At 56.8% G+C, this 16,477-nt stretch overlaps 1 protein-coding gene across 5 annotated transcripts in view; it reads right to left on the minus strand.

The window, feature by feature from the left end:
* SHC2 (SHC adaptor protein 2) overlaps positions 1-14,648 on the minus strand; it is a 29,478-nt gene extending 14,830 nt beyond the window's left edge. The window contains exons 1-2 of one of the 5 annotated variants that reach the window (XR_014262198.1): positions 14,133-14,648; positions 115-185 (exon numbers count right to left, since the gene is read on the minus strand). Coding sequence is in view for 4 of the 5 variants with exons in the window: in XM_082456770.1 (XP_082312896.1) it covers positions 115-185; positions 14,133-14,606 (545 nt within the window). In the remaining variant the exon portion in view is untranslated. Of the gene's footprint in view, positions 1-114; positions 186-13,654; positions 13,877-14,132 lie in introns of those variants that run through there. The other 4 variants (XM_082456770.1, XM_082456772.1, XM_082456771.1 and 1 more) reach the window with 4 other exon arrangements.
* Positions 14,649-16,477: the final 1,829 nt, after the last annotated feature.

Genomic DNA, 16,477 nt, shown 5'->3' on the forward strand with positions numbered 1-16,477 from the left:
GAGCACTGCTCCCCAATCCGGGAAGGGGGAGGGAATTGTCGCCGAGTCCACCACCCTCAACTCCCAGCACAGAGCTACACACCAGACCCCCCCACCCCCGCAGCCGGGCCTCACCTGGTGACCTGGGTGCGAGTGCTGAAGTCCAGGGAGCGCATTGAGCGGAGGACTTCGATGCAGCCCATGTACTGAGGGGAGAGAGCACAGGGTCAGCGCGGCCCAGCAGAGCCCAGCTGGGGACTGACCGTGGAACCCAAGCCTTCCCTCCAGCGAGCCTTCCCCTCCCGCCACCCTGGGCTCCAGCCCCCGCCTCTGTCCTTAGGAGGCCCAGCCTGGTTGGCACAGGGCCTTTGCACCAGCCAGCCCCAGCCGTCCCTTCCCCCATCTATTTGCGGACTGGTTCCCTCCCCAGCTCCAGGCTCCCGGTCACCTCCTCAGAGCCGCCCTCCCTGACTGTAAGTGAGTTGCTCCCTGGAAGCGGTGGATTCCTCCAGGCTCAGTCCTGGCTGCTCATTTCACCGTCTGCTGTTCATTCTCTTTCTGCTCCACTAGAACGTCAGCCCGGGAGGACTGGATGGTGGTGACCCTGTTCACTTCTGCGTCCCCAAGGCCCAGGACAGGGCCTGCGAGCAGGCGGGACGGAGGACGTCTGGCCCGCGAAGCCCAAAGCTTTGACTGTCTGACCTTTTCCAGGGAGAGTGTGCCCACCCCTGCCCAGATCACCATTTCCACGGAAGGTAATTCGGTAATTCAGAATCTCCAAGAGACGGTGCTGAGGGACAGAGAAGGTAGGAACAGCTGGGGCGGGGTGGGAGTGGGGGGCAGGGTGGCCAGACGATGGCCACCAGCACCGTCCAACGTGCTGTCTGCACTGCTGGGAGGGGACCTGGGACAGCCATGTGCAGCATCTGTCGTATGATCCCATTGATGGGAAACGTCCAGGACAGGAAAATCCACAGGGACAGAGAGTGGGTTCGTGGTTGTCAGGGGCTGGGGAGAGGGGTGGGGGGTGACAGCTAATGGGGACGGGGTTTTTTTTGGGTTGATGGAATGTTCTGGAACTAGATAGATTTGGTGGTTGCACAACCTTGTGAATGTACTAAATACCATTGTACTGTGATTTAAAACGGTTAATGGGGGACTTCCCTGGTGGCGCAGTGGTTGGGAATCCATCTACAATGCAGGGGACACGGGTTCGAGCCCTGGTCCGGGAAGATCCCACATGCTGCGGCACAACTAAGCCCGTGCTCCGCAACTACTGAGCCTGCACTCTAGAGCCTGCGAGCCACAACTACTGAAGCCCGTGCACCTAGAGCCCATGCTCTGCAACAAGAGAAGCCACCGCAATGAGAAGCCCGCGCACTGCAGCGGGGAGTGACCCCAGCTCGCCGCAACTGGGTAAGGCCCGCGTGCAGCAACAAAGACCCAATGCAGCCAAAAATAAATTTTAAAAACAAAATTTAAAAAAGGTTAATGGTAGGGACTTCCCTGGTGGTCCAGTGGTAAAGAATCTTCCTTCCAATTCAGGGGACGCGGGTTCGATCCCTGGTTGGGGAACTAAGATCCCGCATGCCGCGGGGCAACTACGCCTGTGCACCACAACTACTGAGCCTGCGCACCTCAACGAGAGAGCCCGCGTGCTACAAACTACAGAGCCCACGCGCCCTGGAGCCCGCGAGCCACAACTACAGAAAGAAAAAAACCCCACAGGCCACAACTAGAGAGAAGCCCGGGCGCCAAAACGAAAGATCCCATGTGCCGCAACTAAGACCTGACGCAGTCAAAAAAAAAAGAAAAGAAATAAAGAAAGAAAGTAAATAAATAATGGTTAATGGTTAACTTAGTTATGTGAATTTTACTTCAATTTTTTAAAATATTTATTTATTTACTTACTTATTTGGCTGCTCCGGGTCTTAGTCGCGGCACACAGGATCTTTTAGTTGCAGCATGTGGGATCTTTTTTTCTTTAGTTGCGGCATGCAGGATCTTCATTGCAGCATGCAGGATCTTTAGTTTTGGAATGCGGGGTCTTTAGTTGCAGCATGCATGCGGGATCTAGTTCCCTGACCAGGGATCGAACCCAGGCCCCCCACACTGGGAGCGTGGAGTTGTAGCCACTGTGCCACGGGGAAGTCCCCTCAGCTTTTAAAAAATGATACACGCACACATGCTTTGACCTTGAAACTCCATTTTGATGACTTTATCCCACAGACACACCAGTCTGCGGGCTCCCTATGTGTGCACAGGTGGCTGTTGGGAGCCATACTCCACCTTCCCCCAAGGGCTCCGGCCTCCGCCCCCGCAGGAGTGGCGCTGGGGCAGGTGTGTGGGTATTTACTGCCACCACAGCCCGGTGCGGAGTATGCCTTCCTATGCTGGCCCCAGGGTGCCCTGCCCCCCCGCGCTCGACCGGACACCCGGCCCTGCTCTGCAGCCCTGCCCCCCGCCGCCTGCCCCTCCCTTCCTGCGGGGCTTGCAGCACTGAAGGAATAAGCAAGAAATTGCAGACACCCCAAAACTCGACACGTCTAGGGTTGTGAGGTCCAACCCAGGACGCCAGTTAGGTTGGAATTTCCCATAAACGATTAATATTTTCTTAGCGTAAGTATGTCCCAAATAATGTACAAAACATGTTTATGCTGACAATTGTTCGTGTTCATGGGAACTTTAAATTTAACTGGGCAGCCTGTATCTTTGCTAAACCTAAACAAATCGCGGTACTGGGAATGGAAGAGTCTGCAGTTGTAAAAAGAGCAAGGCGCCAACTAGAAGGCACAGTGCCTTTTGTGTGGACAAGGGGGCCAAGGAGGAGCACACGGGTACACAGCACGTGTGGACAGTGTGTGTGTGTGTGTGCACGCGCGCATGCACGTGTGTGGGTGACAAGCTCTAGCAGGACACAGCAGCTGCTTCTACAGATGCCGTTGGCTGACTGTAAAAGTGGCCACCAGCTCCTCCCCTCCCCCATCCAGGCCCTGGGTTGGCCATGATGCCAGCAGCACACGGACAGGCACAGGCCCCCGTCACCGGAGCTTGCTCCCCTGCTGCTCTTGGGACCCTGCGACCCTGCCGGGGTAGCCTGCCTGACGACGAGACACATGGCCCACCCCCATCTCCCCAGCTGACATGGAGCCAGTCGCCATGTGAAGGAGGAGACCATTCAGCCCCAGCCGACCCACAGCACCACAGGAAATAAAAAGTGTTTGTTGTTTTCATGCACTAGGTTGTGCGATGGTTTGTTAACACAGCAGAAGTTACCTAGACAGTGACCAGGGGAAGAGAGAGAGCAAGCCAAGTGAAGATCCAGGCAAAGGGAACAGCAAGTACAGGCCAGAAGTGGGAACAAGCTTGGAGAGACCAAAGACTCACTCCAGTGTGGCTGGAGCAGAGAACCAAGGAGCAATGAGAGATGAGAGGATGTGGGACCCTGGAGCTGTGATGAGGGGTTGGGTTTCATTGTGAGCAACTTGGGGGGCCGTGGGACAGCTTTAAGCAGGGAGGTGAACTGATGTGTCTCACCTTCATTGGATGGATGATAGACGATGTGTGGATGGATGATGGACGGATGGATGGATTGATGATGGATGATGGATGATGAATGATGGATGGATGATGGACGATGGATGGATGGAGGATGGATGAATGATGGATGATGGATGGATGAATGATGGATGATGGATGATGAATGATTGATGGATGATGAATGGATGATGGATGATGGATGGATGGATTGATGATGGATGATGGATGATGAATGATGGATGGAGGATGGATGAATGATGGATGATGGATGATGGATTATGAATGGATGATGGATGATGGATGGATGGAGGATGGATGATGAATGGATGATGGATGATGGATGGATGGATGGATGGATGATGGATGATGGATGATGAATGATGGATGGATGATGGATGATGGATGGATGGAGGATAGATGAATGATGGATGGAGGATGGATGGATGGATAGATGGATGGATGGATGACAGATGATGGAAGGATGATGGATGATGGATGGGTGATGGATGGACAGGTAGCTGGAGGGACGGACAGACAGACAGGTCCGCAGGGACTATGTGCCAGGCATGCGTTAGACATGTAGAACCTCGAAGAGAATTAGCTGTGGCCCCTGCCCCCAAAGTAGACTCTCACACTGAGTGGACAGCTTTGGTGAGTGCTGCCTGCTCAGCAGGTACCCTCCCTCTAACAGAGCATGCGTCTGCGTGGGGTGTCAGTGCTGCAGGGCCCCAGGGCGTGAGGGGTCTAATTCACCCTAACTAGTGTACAGCTCATTCTGGTCGTGTGACTGAAATCCTCCCAGGGCCCCCAGCCCCTCCCTGGGTGAAGTGGGGGCACGACTCAGCTGCACGGGAGAGGAGATGCAACACGGGTCCCCTTCCCGGAGGGTGGAGAACACGCTACGAAGGCAGGGAAGGTAAGCAGGTGGCTGAAGCGAGTGCCAGGCAGCGATGACACGGATAAGCCACTTGTCGCATGTCGGGCCCTGTTCCAAGTGTGCTGCGCACATGACCTGTCAACCCGCTCCACCCAAAGCCCGCACTACGGCGGCAACATTACCCCTCGGGAAACAGCCCCGAGGGCTCTGTAACCTGTTAGCAGTCACAGGTCGTAGGCGGCAGAAATAGGATCTGAACCCACAGCCTGGGCTCTGGAGTGTCCCCGGCCCTGCAGGAAGTGGTGAGGACTGCAGCAAACTACACGCTCAGGGGCCAGAGGGGCCCAGTGTCGCCAGACCACCTGGAATCCAGGGCTTTTGCCTGAAACGCCCCAATATGTAAACGATGACAAGGAATTTTTATTTTTAAATAGAAGACAGAAAAAAAAAAAAAAAAAAAGGCAGAGGTCAAATTCAGCCTTGGGCCTGCCAGGGAGCATGACTTCTGACCTAGGATCCCAAAGTCTCCGAAGGCCAGCTGTGGTGTGTGGGTGGCAGCCCGCGGAGGGTCTGTGCACATGCCCAGCCTCACAGCCTGTGAGAGGGACCTTAGTGGAAGGGAACCTCTGCAGATACAACCAGGTTAAGGATGTCAAGGTCAGATGGTCCTGGATTTAGGATTGGCCCTAAATCCACTGCCACACGTCCTCACAGGAGAAAGGCAGAGGGGGGCTGAGAGACAGGCACGCAGGGAGAAGGCATGTGGAGCTGGAGGCAGGGCTGCGGCCCCAGAAGCTTGGAGACAGACTCTCCTTCAGAGCCTCAGGAGGAACCAGCCTGCCAACACCTTGATTTTGGACTTCTGGCCTCCAGAACCAGGAGAGAATACATTTCTGTAGTTTTAACTGTCGAGTTTGTGGTCATTTGTTACAGCTGCCCCGGGGAGACCGACAGAGAAGGCCGGGAGGGGACCCCAAACGGTGGATTTGCAGCCCACCTTCCCCTTTGCCAACGCAGAAACAGAGGCAACCCAGAGCTCGCCCTAGGATGTAAGGGGAAAACTGAGTTACAAGTGGGGAAACTGAGGCCCAGAGCAGGAAAGGGACCCAGGCAAGTTCACACAGCACACCAGGGCAGACACAGGACGAGCGCCCAGCTCACCACACTCCCCGCAGGACGCTCCACCCCTCACGGTGCCGTAGGCCCTGTACCATTACTACTTAGTGTTTTCATTTTAAATAAACTCCAAAAAATAAAATAAATAAATAAATAAATAAACTCCATTTATAAACATAACTGAGTTTATTTCTGAAGGCAACTGTTGGAAACAACCCCAAAGTCCATAAACTGGTGAATGGATAAACAAAATGTCATCCATCCACACACTGGAACATTACTTGGCCATGAAAAGGAGAGAAGCCCCGCCACTCGCTACCACGTGGATGGACCCTGAGAACACCACGCTCAGTGAGAGAAGCCAGACACAGAAGGACACACAGTGTGTGATTCCATTGATGGGAAATGTCCAGAACAGGCCAATCCACAGACACAGGGAGTGGGTTCCTGGTTGTCAGGGGACAGGGAGGGGGTGGAGAGTGACTGTTCGTGAGGATGGGGCTTCCTCTGGGGTCATGAGAATATTCTGGAACTAGATCATAATGAGCGTTTCACAAATCTGCAAGTGCACTAAGAACCACTAAATTGTACAGCTTAAATGAGTAAGTTTTATGACACTGAATTACATCTCAATTTTTAAAAAATGTGCAAAAACCAAGAGGAGAAAGCAAAAAACAGAAAAAGAAAAGAAAATGTGCATGAGTGGGAATTCCCTGGCGTTCCAGTGGTTAGGACTCCGAGCTCTCATGGCCGAGGGCCCGGGTTCAACCCCAGGTCGGGGGAACTAAAATCCCACAAGCCGCATGGTGCGACCAAAAACAAAAAAAAAGAAAGAAAAAATGTGCATGAAGAAAAGAGGAAACTGCATATGGCTACCATAAAACCTGGGTTTGATGCCTAGCATTGTTTCCTAATAACCATTAAAACAAACATATAACTATCGAAATGAAAAGTGTCCATCAGGGCAGAATTGTCCATTGTCGCTAAGCCGAGTTAGTGAACGTTTATTGGGCACCAGGCTGCTTGCAGAGTGTCACAGTCCCCTCCCCAGATGCAGCTGGGGAACAGACACACGGGGCTCCGGGCGGAGGGGCCCGGATGGTGGGGACTCGGGGGGGGGGCCAGCGAGGGGGCCCCGGGCGGCAGCGGACTGCCGTGCACGCTTGAACACACCTATGTTACCCTTCCCTTTTAAAGGTCTGACCAAAAACAAGTACATCCCCACAGATATGTATTGATTAAAACGGAAACAAATGGGGCCTTTACCAGGGAGAAACGTCACCTTAACTGAGTGCGTTAGTCTCCTGGGGGGCGGCCTCGAACAACAGAGACTCCGTGTCTCCCAGTCCTGGGGGTCTGACGCCCAGCATCCAGGTGAGGCAGGGCTGCGCCCCAGCTGGAGGCCCAAGGGAGGCCCTTCCTGCCTCTTCCAGCTACTGGCGGTGGCCGGCAGGCCTGGGCTTGCAGACACACCCCTCCGGCCCCTTCCTCTGTGGGCACGCGGCCTCTCCCTGTGTGTCTGTGTCCAGATTTCCCTCTTCTGAGAAGGACATCAGTCACCCTAGATCTACGGCCCATCCTGCTCTAGGAGGACCTCACCTTAACCTGATTGCACCAGCAAAGACCCTATTTCCAAATGAAGTCACATTCTGAGGCCCGGCAGACATGAATCTGGGGGGACGCCACTCTCCCCTGTACATCAAGCGATCAAAGTTTCCAGCAGCCGCGTCGGGATGCACGGGCGCCCCTGCCTCCTGACCAGACGCACAGAGGGTGGCAGAGCTGGCCTCCATGCTCCCTGCCAAAAACGCACAAGGTGAGCCCGTCGCGAGCACCGTGAGCCCAGCTGAGGGCCGACACAAACTCAGGGGCAGCCTGCAAAATCGTGGGGTGCACTCCTCCAAAATCTGGGGAGCCCTGCACTGACGCTGGTCCTGGGTCCCCAAGGACTTCAGAGCATCTTCCTGGGCGTTCGCGTTTGTGAAAAGCCCTTAACATTCACCACGACTCCAACCTAACACCATTTTACACAGAACTCAAAGCATCTAGGGCACTTTTGGCTTGTTTTCTTTTCTACTGTGGCAAAATACACGTAACATTAAATTTAACATTTTAACCATCTGTAAGTGCACAATTCAGTGGCATTCAGTACCTTCACACTGTTTGGCAACCATCCCCACCATCATCTCCAGAACTTTCTCATCTTCCCAAACTGAAACTCTGTCCCCATGAAACGCTGACTCCCCACCCCCTCCCCCAGCCCCTGGCCCCCACCATCTACTTCCTGTCTCTGTGGATGTGACTCCCCCAGGGACCCCCTGTGCGTGGAATCACACAGTATCTGTCCTGTGTTTGGCTTCTCTCACTGAGCATCACGTCCTCAAGTTTCATCCATGGTGTAGCAGGTGTCAGAACCTCCTTCCTTTTTAAGGCTGAGTGATATTCCACTGTGTGGCTGGATCACGTTTTATTCATTCATCCATCAATGGACACTTGGATTGTTTCTGGCTTTTGGCTGTTGTGAATAGTGTTGCTATGAACATGGGTGTGCAAATATCTGAGTTCCTGCTCAATTCCCATAAGAGAAAAATACTTATCTCCTCCCTAGATGCACACACACACACACACACACACTCACTCAACCTCACCCATATAGCCAGTCATGTACTTATAAACCTCCTGCTCTTTCGGGTGTATACCAAGAAGTAGACTTTCTGGATCACATAGTAATTCTATGCTTAACATTTTGGTATGGTTTTAATACGCATCGAATTAAATGAAACTATCTTGTATATTGACAGAAGGCTTCATTTAGTGTCGTTCAGGCTTTACCAAGAGTTGTCTGCTATTTTGAAAATCACATGGCCTGCAGCAACTCTAGTGGTGGTACTGGAGCTGCCAGAGTAACCCTAGAGCTGTTTGTAGCTGTTGTGTGAACGGTGGCTTCTGCCTCTGTCGCTGGGCGCCTAGAGAAGCTTACGTGTTTACACACTGAAACATATTCTACGTTATTGTGAATTGCTGCCTCTGTGTTTCTCCTTTTTATTGCTGTTTTATTACCTCATATTGATTTGGTGGGGGAAATAAATGTGCAGGTAGGTGTTATACATATGATGTTCATTTCAGGGTGGAGGTTACAAAACACTAGTTATAAATGAGCAGTGGTTAATTCAACAGCATTGCAAGCAGTTGGCTTAAGCTGGTGGTTCTCAAACATGAGTGGGTGTTGGAATCAGCCGGCAGGCTTGTAAAACATTGTTCACCAGGCCCACCCCAGAGTTTCTGACTCAGCAGGTCTGGGGTGGAGCCCAAGAATGTGCATTTATAACAAGTTCCCCGATGTCTGGGCACCACACTCTCCTCAGCACTGGTTCAAGCCAATTTGGTGGCCCACCTCCCCTGCCATGAATGGAGTTTGACATCTCCGGCCAGTGAGGTGTGGGGAGAAGAACGAAAGGGATGGCCTTTTCTTCCAGTGGATATGGTTGGATCTGCATGCGATACCTGGTGCTGTGGCCGCTCTTTTGTGACCATGAGGACAGCTAAACTGGCATGCTGAAGACAGCAGTGGAAAAGATGGAAAGACCTGGGGCTTCAGGGATATGGTCAAGTTATTGAATTAATCCACCCTACAGCCATCCTATCCCTTGCCTTCAAGGAATCAGCTGCATTTGCAGCTAAAAACACCTGAGCCCAGCTAACCTCCCAAGGTTCCCCACACACCACCACCTATGAGACCAGCCTTCAGGAAAGACTGGGTGGTGGAGACAGCCAGGCCTGGGCCCCTGGGGCAGCTCTCGGTCTCTCTGTGCCCCATTCAAAGCCTTCCTCGTGAGAAACTCGAGAGAGCGCACAGTGAGGGCACCTCGAAAAGCAGAAAGGGCTTGTTAGTAGAATTTTCGTAAAAGTGTAATAGGGAAGAAACCTTGTATTCTATTACAAACTAATCACTGCGGGGATGTTGCCTAAAAGCTTAAATTAAACACAGTGGCCCATCGCCGGGAATCCTGCCTCCTGCAGGAAGAAGAAATTAACACCTGCCCTCCGGAGGCTGATGGGAACTAGGAAGTGCTTGGCTTTAGTCCCGCCCCTTTCAGTATGAAAGAATCCTGCACTGCTCTCTCAGGGAAGATGGCTCTTTGCGACGCAAGTCCACTGTCTTCTCCAGATCAAGTCGCTATTCCTCGTCCCAACGACTCGGCTCTCGATTTATTGGCCTGTCCTGCATAGAGCAGTACAAGCTTGGACTCGGTAACAAAAGGAGAAGTGCCCGGCGTGGAAACAGCCCCGATGGAAGGAAACGGGATGGATCCACAGACGGCGCAAGTATCCATCTAGACCAGAGCCGTCCAACAGGGAGACGGAGTGCCAGACGACCACTTGAACTTAGCTTAAAATGAAGCAAAATTAAAGTTGAGTTCTTCAGCTGCACCAGCCCCATTCGAGTGCTCGTGGCCACACGTGGCTACCAATGGGACAACAAGGATCTGGAACATTCCACGTCGCAGAGACATCCTCTGGGCAGCACTGGTCTAGGCTAATCCCACGGGCAGTTTAGGGAACGTCACAGGACACAGTCTGGGGCTTTCTGGAAAAGGCATCCTTATTCACAGAAGGACCTGGCAGGAAGGGGGCTCTTTTCTGGAGGGTGAGGGGACAGAGGAACTGATCTGAGAAAGGGAAGGCATGGCAAGGGTGCTGCATGCGTTTCTGGGGATGGCTGTGACAAAGCCCCACAAGCTGGGCGTCTCAAAACAGCAGAAGTTTCTTGTCTCCCAGTCCTGGAGGCCAGACACCTCTCACCCAGGTGTCGCAGGGCCGGGTCCTCCCGGAGCCTCCAGGGGAGGCTCCTTCCCGCACCTTCCGACCTCCGCTGTAGCCACCCTCCGGCCTCCCTGGCCTCGAGCTGCATGGCCAGCGTCTGCACGCGTGTCTTCAGAGGGCTTTCTCTCAAGGCCACCAGTCACTAGGTCCAGGGCCACCCTAATGCAGGAGGACCTCTTCTTACCTAATGACATCTGCAAAGACCCTATTTCCAAATCATGTTGGGGACACTATTCACCCCAACACAGATGAAAAAAACATGAATCCATGACAAGGTCACCAAGCTGTGAAATTAACCAACCCCAGAGCCGCCACCCGCCCGGGGCTGCTTCTCACGTGAGATGATCAATGTCCTCGTGGGTCTAAACTGCTCTGAGTCAGGACTGCAGCGATGCCGCTAAAGGCACCGCAGCTGCTACCACCCTTGCCGGGCTCCTTGACGTGGCTGTGCCTCCGTTTCCTCCCCTAGAAACCGGGTAGGAAATCTCAGGGTTGGAGGCTCCACACTAGTGTCTAGAAACCCAGGTGCCCTGATTGCATCACTGCTCGCTGAGTCTCCCTTTTCTTGTCTCAAAACAGGGACCATTACAGGGTTTTGTGAGGGTTCTGTGACATCAGGTAGGTGAGTCAGCTGCTGTATTAGTTTCCTCTTGCTGCTGTAACAAATTAGCACAAATTTAACATAAATGTATTCCCTTACAGTTCTAGAGGTCAGGAGTCCACAGGAGTCTCACGGGGCTAAATCCAGGCGTGGGCAGGGCCGGTCCTTCCGGAGGCTCCAGGGGAGCAGCGGTTCCCGCCTTTTCCAGCTTCTGGAGGCACCGCATCCCTGGCTCGCGGCCCCTCCTGCATCCTCACAGCCAGCAGCACAGCATCTCCCGTCTCTCTCTGCCTCTGACCCTCCCGCCTCCCTCTTATAAGGACCCTGGGATGACGCTGGGCCCCCCGGGGAATCGAGGGTCCTCCCCATCTCGGGGTTCTTAACTTAATCCCTCCTGCAAAGTCCTCTCTGCCTTGTGAGGTGACACATCCTCGGGGCCCGGGACCAGGACGGGGACGATTTTGGGGCCGTTAGTCTGCCAACCACCCTGGTAGTTGCCAGGTGGCAGCGAGTTCAGGCTCTGAAAGGAGCCTCAGCTCTGGGTCTGGTCCTGGATTCTCACCATGTAACCGCCCTACCTCTCTGTGCCTCAGTTTCCCCACCTTACATACGTGGGAACAGCACATCCCCTCCTGAGGACCCAGGGTCGGACCTGCCCGTCCCTGCATAATTTGGGATACGGCTGCTCCTGCCTTGACTTCACACTTCTCTGTGAACCGGGAGGGGACTCCGTGGCTCTCAGGACACCTGGTGGATGCGGGTGCAGGGAGACAAGCGGCTCCCAGGGGAAGAGCAGGGCACTGAGGCTGGTTCAGGCCCCGGGGGGGGGGGGCCGCGCCTCTCCAGGCAGCCAGAGTCAGGGCACCACACCCATCAGCCAGCGACTCCTGCCGGCTTGTCTCCAACACGGATGCTGTGGCCCCTTTCTCCCCGCCCCCACGCTGCCCTGGTCCATCGCAACTCTGCTCACCCGACTGCTCCCCAGCCTCCTCCTAGGTGTCTCTGCTGCCCTTCCAGCCCCACCTCCAGCCCGTTTCCACAGGAACGATCCTTTCAGCTCCAACGCTGCCCTGCGACCCTGCCTAGAACCATCCAAAGCCAAGCTTCTCCCCACAGCCCCCAAATCTTATTCCTGCTCTTCTCTCCCTCCATCAGCCCCACCACGTGGGTCTCCGGCGGCTCCCCGAATGTGCCCGCTGAGCCCCTGCCTCGGACTCTCTCTCCCCAATCGTTTCACGTCTGGGGCCGCCGTGGCTTCAGGTCTCAGCTTAAATGTCATCTCCTGAGAGGCGCCTCTCCCACCAGCCCGGCTAAAAGCAGCCACCAGTCTCTTGCTCTGACATCACTTGATTGTAATTTCTGCACAGCATCTACCAGTGTCTGCCATTTCCCTGTTTGTCTCTTATTTATTTACTGTCAACCTCTCCCTCTAGAAATCTGAGCCCCGTAATAGCAGGGATCAGATCTTTCCCATTTCCTACCATACCATCAGCACCTGGCAGGGCGAGGCATGCATTAAATATTTGCTGCATCGATGAAAACGTCAAGATCATTGGAATAATCCAACAGCCTGCACCTCAACAACGCGAGTATCTGAATTCTGAACACTCCTAATCCCCGTGGCCATGGCCGGTGGGCAGACACAGCTCGCCCCTGAGGGGATGTGGTGTGAAGCCCAAGGCATCACCCACAAAACATCTCACTACAAAATCAGGCTTGAATCCAGTGAAGCTGAGATTCAGCAAAAGAAGGGGCCACAGCCAAGTCAGAAGACGCCAGGAGAGAACAGACAGACCCAGAGTTTGGGGCAGCCTGAGGCCCGGCATGTCTAACAGGCTTCCGGGATGCAGTGGACCCTGCCTGGACCACACATGGACGGAAGTCAAGGCCACTGGGGGCCGCCACAACAAAGCACCACAAACCGGGGGCTTAAAACAACAGAAATCTAACCCTGACCCTACAGTTCTGGAGGCTGGAAGTTGGGAATCAAGGTGTGACAGGGCCCTGCTCCCTGGGGGCGAGGGGCTCAGGGCAGGGCCCTTCCCGCCTCTTCCAGTGTCTGGTGGTGCTGAGCGGCCACCCTCAGTGTCCCTTGGCTTGTGGACGCATCGCTCCATTTCTCTCCCTATTGTCACGTGGGCCCTCCCGGCGCGTTTGTGTCCAAATCTCCCTCTTCTTACGCAATAGGGCCGCCCTAATCCAGTGTGATCTCATCTTAACTTGATTATGTCGACAAAGACTCTATTTCCAAATAAAAACCATATTCACAGGTTCCGAAGGTCATGAATCTGGGGGAGATACTATTCAACGCAGTACGGGGTGGGGGGGGGGGGCGAGGGGGAAGGGGTTGTAAAAGAACCAAAGACAAAACAACCAACTGCAAAGACACAGACCTCCAGGATCCTGGCCCCAAAAACCAGACTGAGGCGCTGTGAATACTGCCGGACCCTGGATATGACAATGAACTGTGGATGGGCAGGGGCCTGGTGGGCCGGGGGTCCGTGCGGAAGCATTTCACGGAGCGTCTTTCCCTCCGGGACGCTTGCCTCCTGATGGTTCATCAAAAACTACACACAGGGGAAGACAGGCTGAGCGGGGAGCGTGCAACGTTCACAGGCGTGGGTGCAAGTACGGGCCGGCCTTCGGCCCACGTTTCTGTACGTCCGAAAGGTTCATAATAAAACCAGGACAAATAAAGACCCGTTCCCTTACGGCACCTTCCAAGTTCCCGGAGTCTCACATCGCGAATCCTGGGGCCTAGCGGGGCCCGGCCCTTCTGCGCCCCACCTCAGGCCAAGGTCTCTGATTCTGTTGTCTGGGAAGGAGGTTTCAGTGGGGGGTCTGGGTAGCAGGACGCCCCCACCCGCGTCATCCCCCCCCAGACTCTGGCCGACGGAACGGGGGGCTCCGCTTAACCCGCGCATGCGTGCCCCCCTCCCACCAGCCGCCCTCTCCCCGCCCCTCCCCACGTGACGCCGTGGGAACCTGGACCCCAGCGCCTCCCGGGTCGGGGCGGCCCGCTGAGCGCGGGCGGCGATGGGGGTCTAGGGTGATGGGGAGAGAAGGAGGGACGGAAAGCGACCTGGCTCTCGGGGTCCAGAGTGTCCAAGAGAAAGAAGTGGGGGATGGGAGCCCCTGTGCCCAGGCTGGGGCTCCGGGGAGGATGGGATCTCAGGGTCGCGCCGGCCCACTCACCCGAACGATGTAGGAGACCCCGGGCCCCAGGACCCTGGCGTCCGGGTGTAGCCAGCCGTGCGCCGGCTTGTGGATGAAGCTGCCTTTGCGGATCCACTCGTCGGCGGCGGCGTCCGGCGGCCCGGCCGCCCCCCGCGCGCCCCGCGACCCCCGCGCCCCGGCGGCCCGGCAGCGGCTGAGCGCAGGCAGGGGGCAGGGCGCAGCGCAGCGCGGCTCGCAGGCGCCCAGGACCGCCGCCGCCAGCGCCGGGACGCCGGCCGAGGCGGCCGGCTCGGACTCGGACTCGGCCTCCCCCGCCGCCCCCGCGCCCCCCGCCGCCCGCGCCGCCGCCGGGCCCCGGCCCAGGAAGCCGGCTGGGGCCGCGAACTTCCACTGCGGCATGCGCGGCAGCAGCGCGCAGAAGGTGGTGGGCGCCTCAGGCTCCGGGGGTGCGGGGGGCGCGGGGGCCGCCCGCCCGCCCGGACCCTGCGTCATGGCCGCGGCCGCCCGACCGAGCCCGACCGGGCGCTGAGCCTGGCGCGGAGGAGGCCCTCCCGCTCCCTCCCGCTCGCTCCCCGCCCCCGGCCCGGTGATGTCATCCGTCCGGCCCAGCGCGCAGCCGCGGGGGGCTGCGCCCCTGGGACCCCTGGCCCTCGGCGCCCCGGCGCCCGGCGGGGAGGCTGGGGAAACTGAGGCCCGCCGAGGGCACGAGCGCTGACTCGGGTCCGGCAGCCAGGGAGGGAGCGAAGTTTCGAACCCAGGGCCGGGGCAGCGACCCCTCACTTCGCCCCCCACCCGTCGCCCGAGTTCCTAGAAGCACAGAAGCGGGAGAGACTTATAAATCACCTCCTTTCTTCCCTTTTCGCCGTGGGGAAACAGGTATGGAGAGGGGCGGAGGCGCGGTCAAGGAAGGAGAGCGCCCCAGACCCTAAGTTCAGCCCCTCCGTTCCCACTGTTCCTGCCGGAAGTACTTGAAAATCAGGCCCTGCTTTATTTCCTGACAGGGGACCTGAGGCTCCGAGAGGGGAAGGGGTGTGCGCTCGAGGACACGCAGTGCAGACTCGGGACCTACGCTGCCTTGCCCTGGGCCTCACTTTCCCCGGCTGTAAGCCAGGGGCGCGGGCCGGAGGGTCACGGGCTCCTCCTCCATTTCTGGGGGGCCCTGTCCGGCATCAGCTCAACTGAACTCCAGGGCCTGAGCCTCCCAGGCCTGCCGGCTAGTCCGTCCGCCAAGGCCTCAAGGGTTGCCGCCTCTGCACCGGGGAGCGGACTGTCTCGGTCACCCCAGGACCCAGCCTCCCTGCCCGGAGCTGGCAGATCCCCTCCCCTCCCCTCCCCCTCCAACCCCGCCCCAGGCAGGGCCGGCTGCCGGGAAACAAAGGGAGGGGCCGGGGCCGGGGCAGGTGGGGATGGAAGGGAAGGAGGGGCGAGGCCGCTAGGGGCCGGATCGATAAATCAGAGCGGTGAGATCACCGCGCGGCCGCCTCCCGCGGGCCGGGGAGGAGGCGGTGATGGGGGCTGGCGGGAGGGGCGCGCGCGGCCGTGATTGGCCGGCGGGCTGGGCCGGGGGCTGTGATGCCCGAGGCCCGAGCCTCTCGCCTAGGGAGCCATTGTAAGGCTGCGGTCCGCGAGGAGAGGGCGCGGAGAGCGTGGCTATGGGTCGGGGGGCGGGGGGGGGCGGGGGGGGGGACGTTTGGCGGGGTCTGGAGCCGCCACCTGGACTCTGTGCGCTCTGTGTCTCTGTTGTGGACTACAAACTTGTGGGCTGTGTGAGGGTTGGGTTGTGTGTATATTGTGTGCGGATGTGACTGTGTGTGTGTCCAGGTGTGGGGGACGGGGAGAGGGAGAGAGAGGAGGGAGTCTGGGTTCCCGCCCAGGTGTGTGTTTAGGGCGTCCTGGTACGTGTCCACCTAGTTGGGTGAAGGGTGTGTGTTCAAGTTTGGCACCCCAGGCTGGGGGGAGAGGGACAGAGCAGGAGAGAGTTGACCCCCACCCCAGGAGCCCTCTGGGTCCTGCCTACTATGCCCGCCCCACCCCACCCCGTTCCGGGTCTTCTCCTCCAGGGAGTCGAGGTGCAGTCTGTCCCTCCCAAGCTCCTGGGTTAGGGTCTTTCTGGGCTGGGGTTTATAATGTGTCATCCCATGGAGGGCTCAGTTATAGGACTCCATCCACGTGTTTCCTTCCCGTCCCTGGGAGAGAGCGGCAGGAACAGAGCCCAAAGGGCAGGATTTACATCCTGGCATCAGAAGGACACATACTCTCAGTGCCCTCAGACAAGTGTCCAATCTCCCTGAAGCCCTGTTTCCCCTTGGTGAACATGACCTGCCTCCTGAGTCACTGTGAGATGATCTTATCAATATCTGGAA

The sequence above is a fragment of the Balaenoptera physalus genome, assembly GCF_965194825.1.
Source record: "Balaenoptera physalus genome assembly, chromosome: 3".
In the NCBI taxonomy this organism is placed as follows: Eukaryota; Metazoa; Chordata; class Mammalia; order Artiodactyla; family Balaenopteridae; genus Balaenoptera; species Balaenoptera physalus.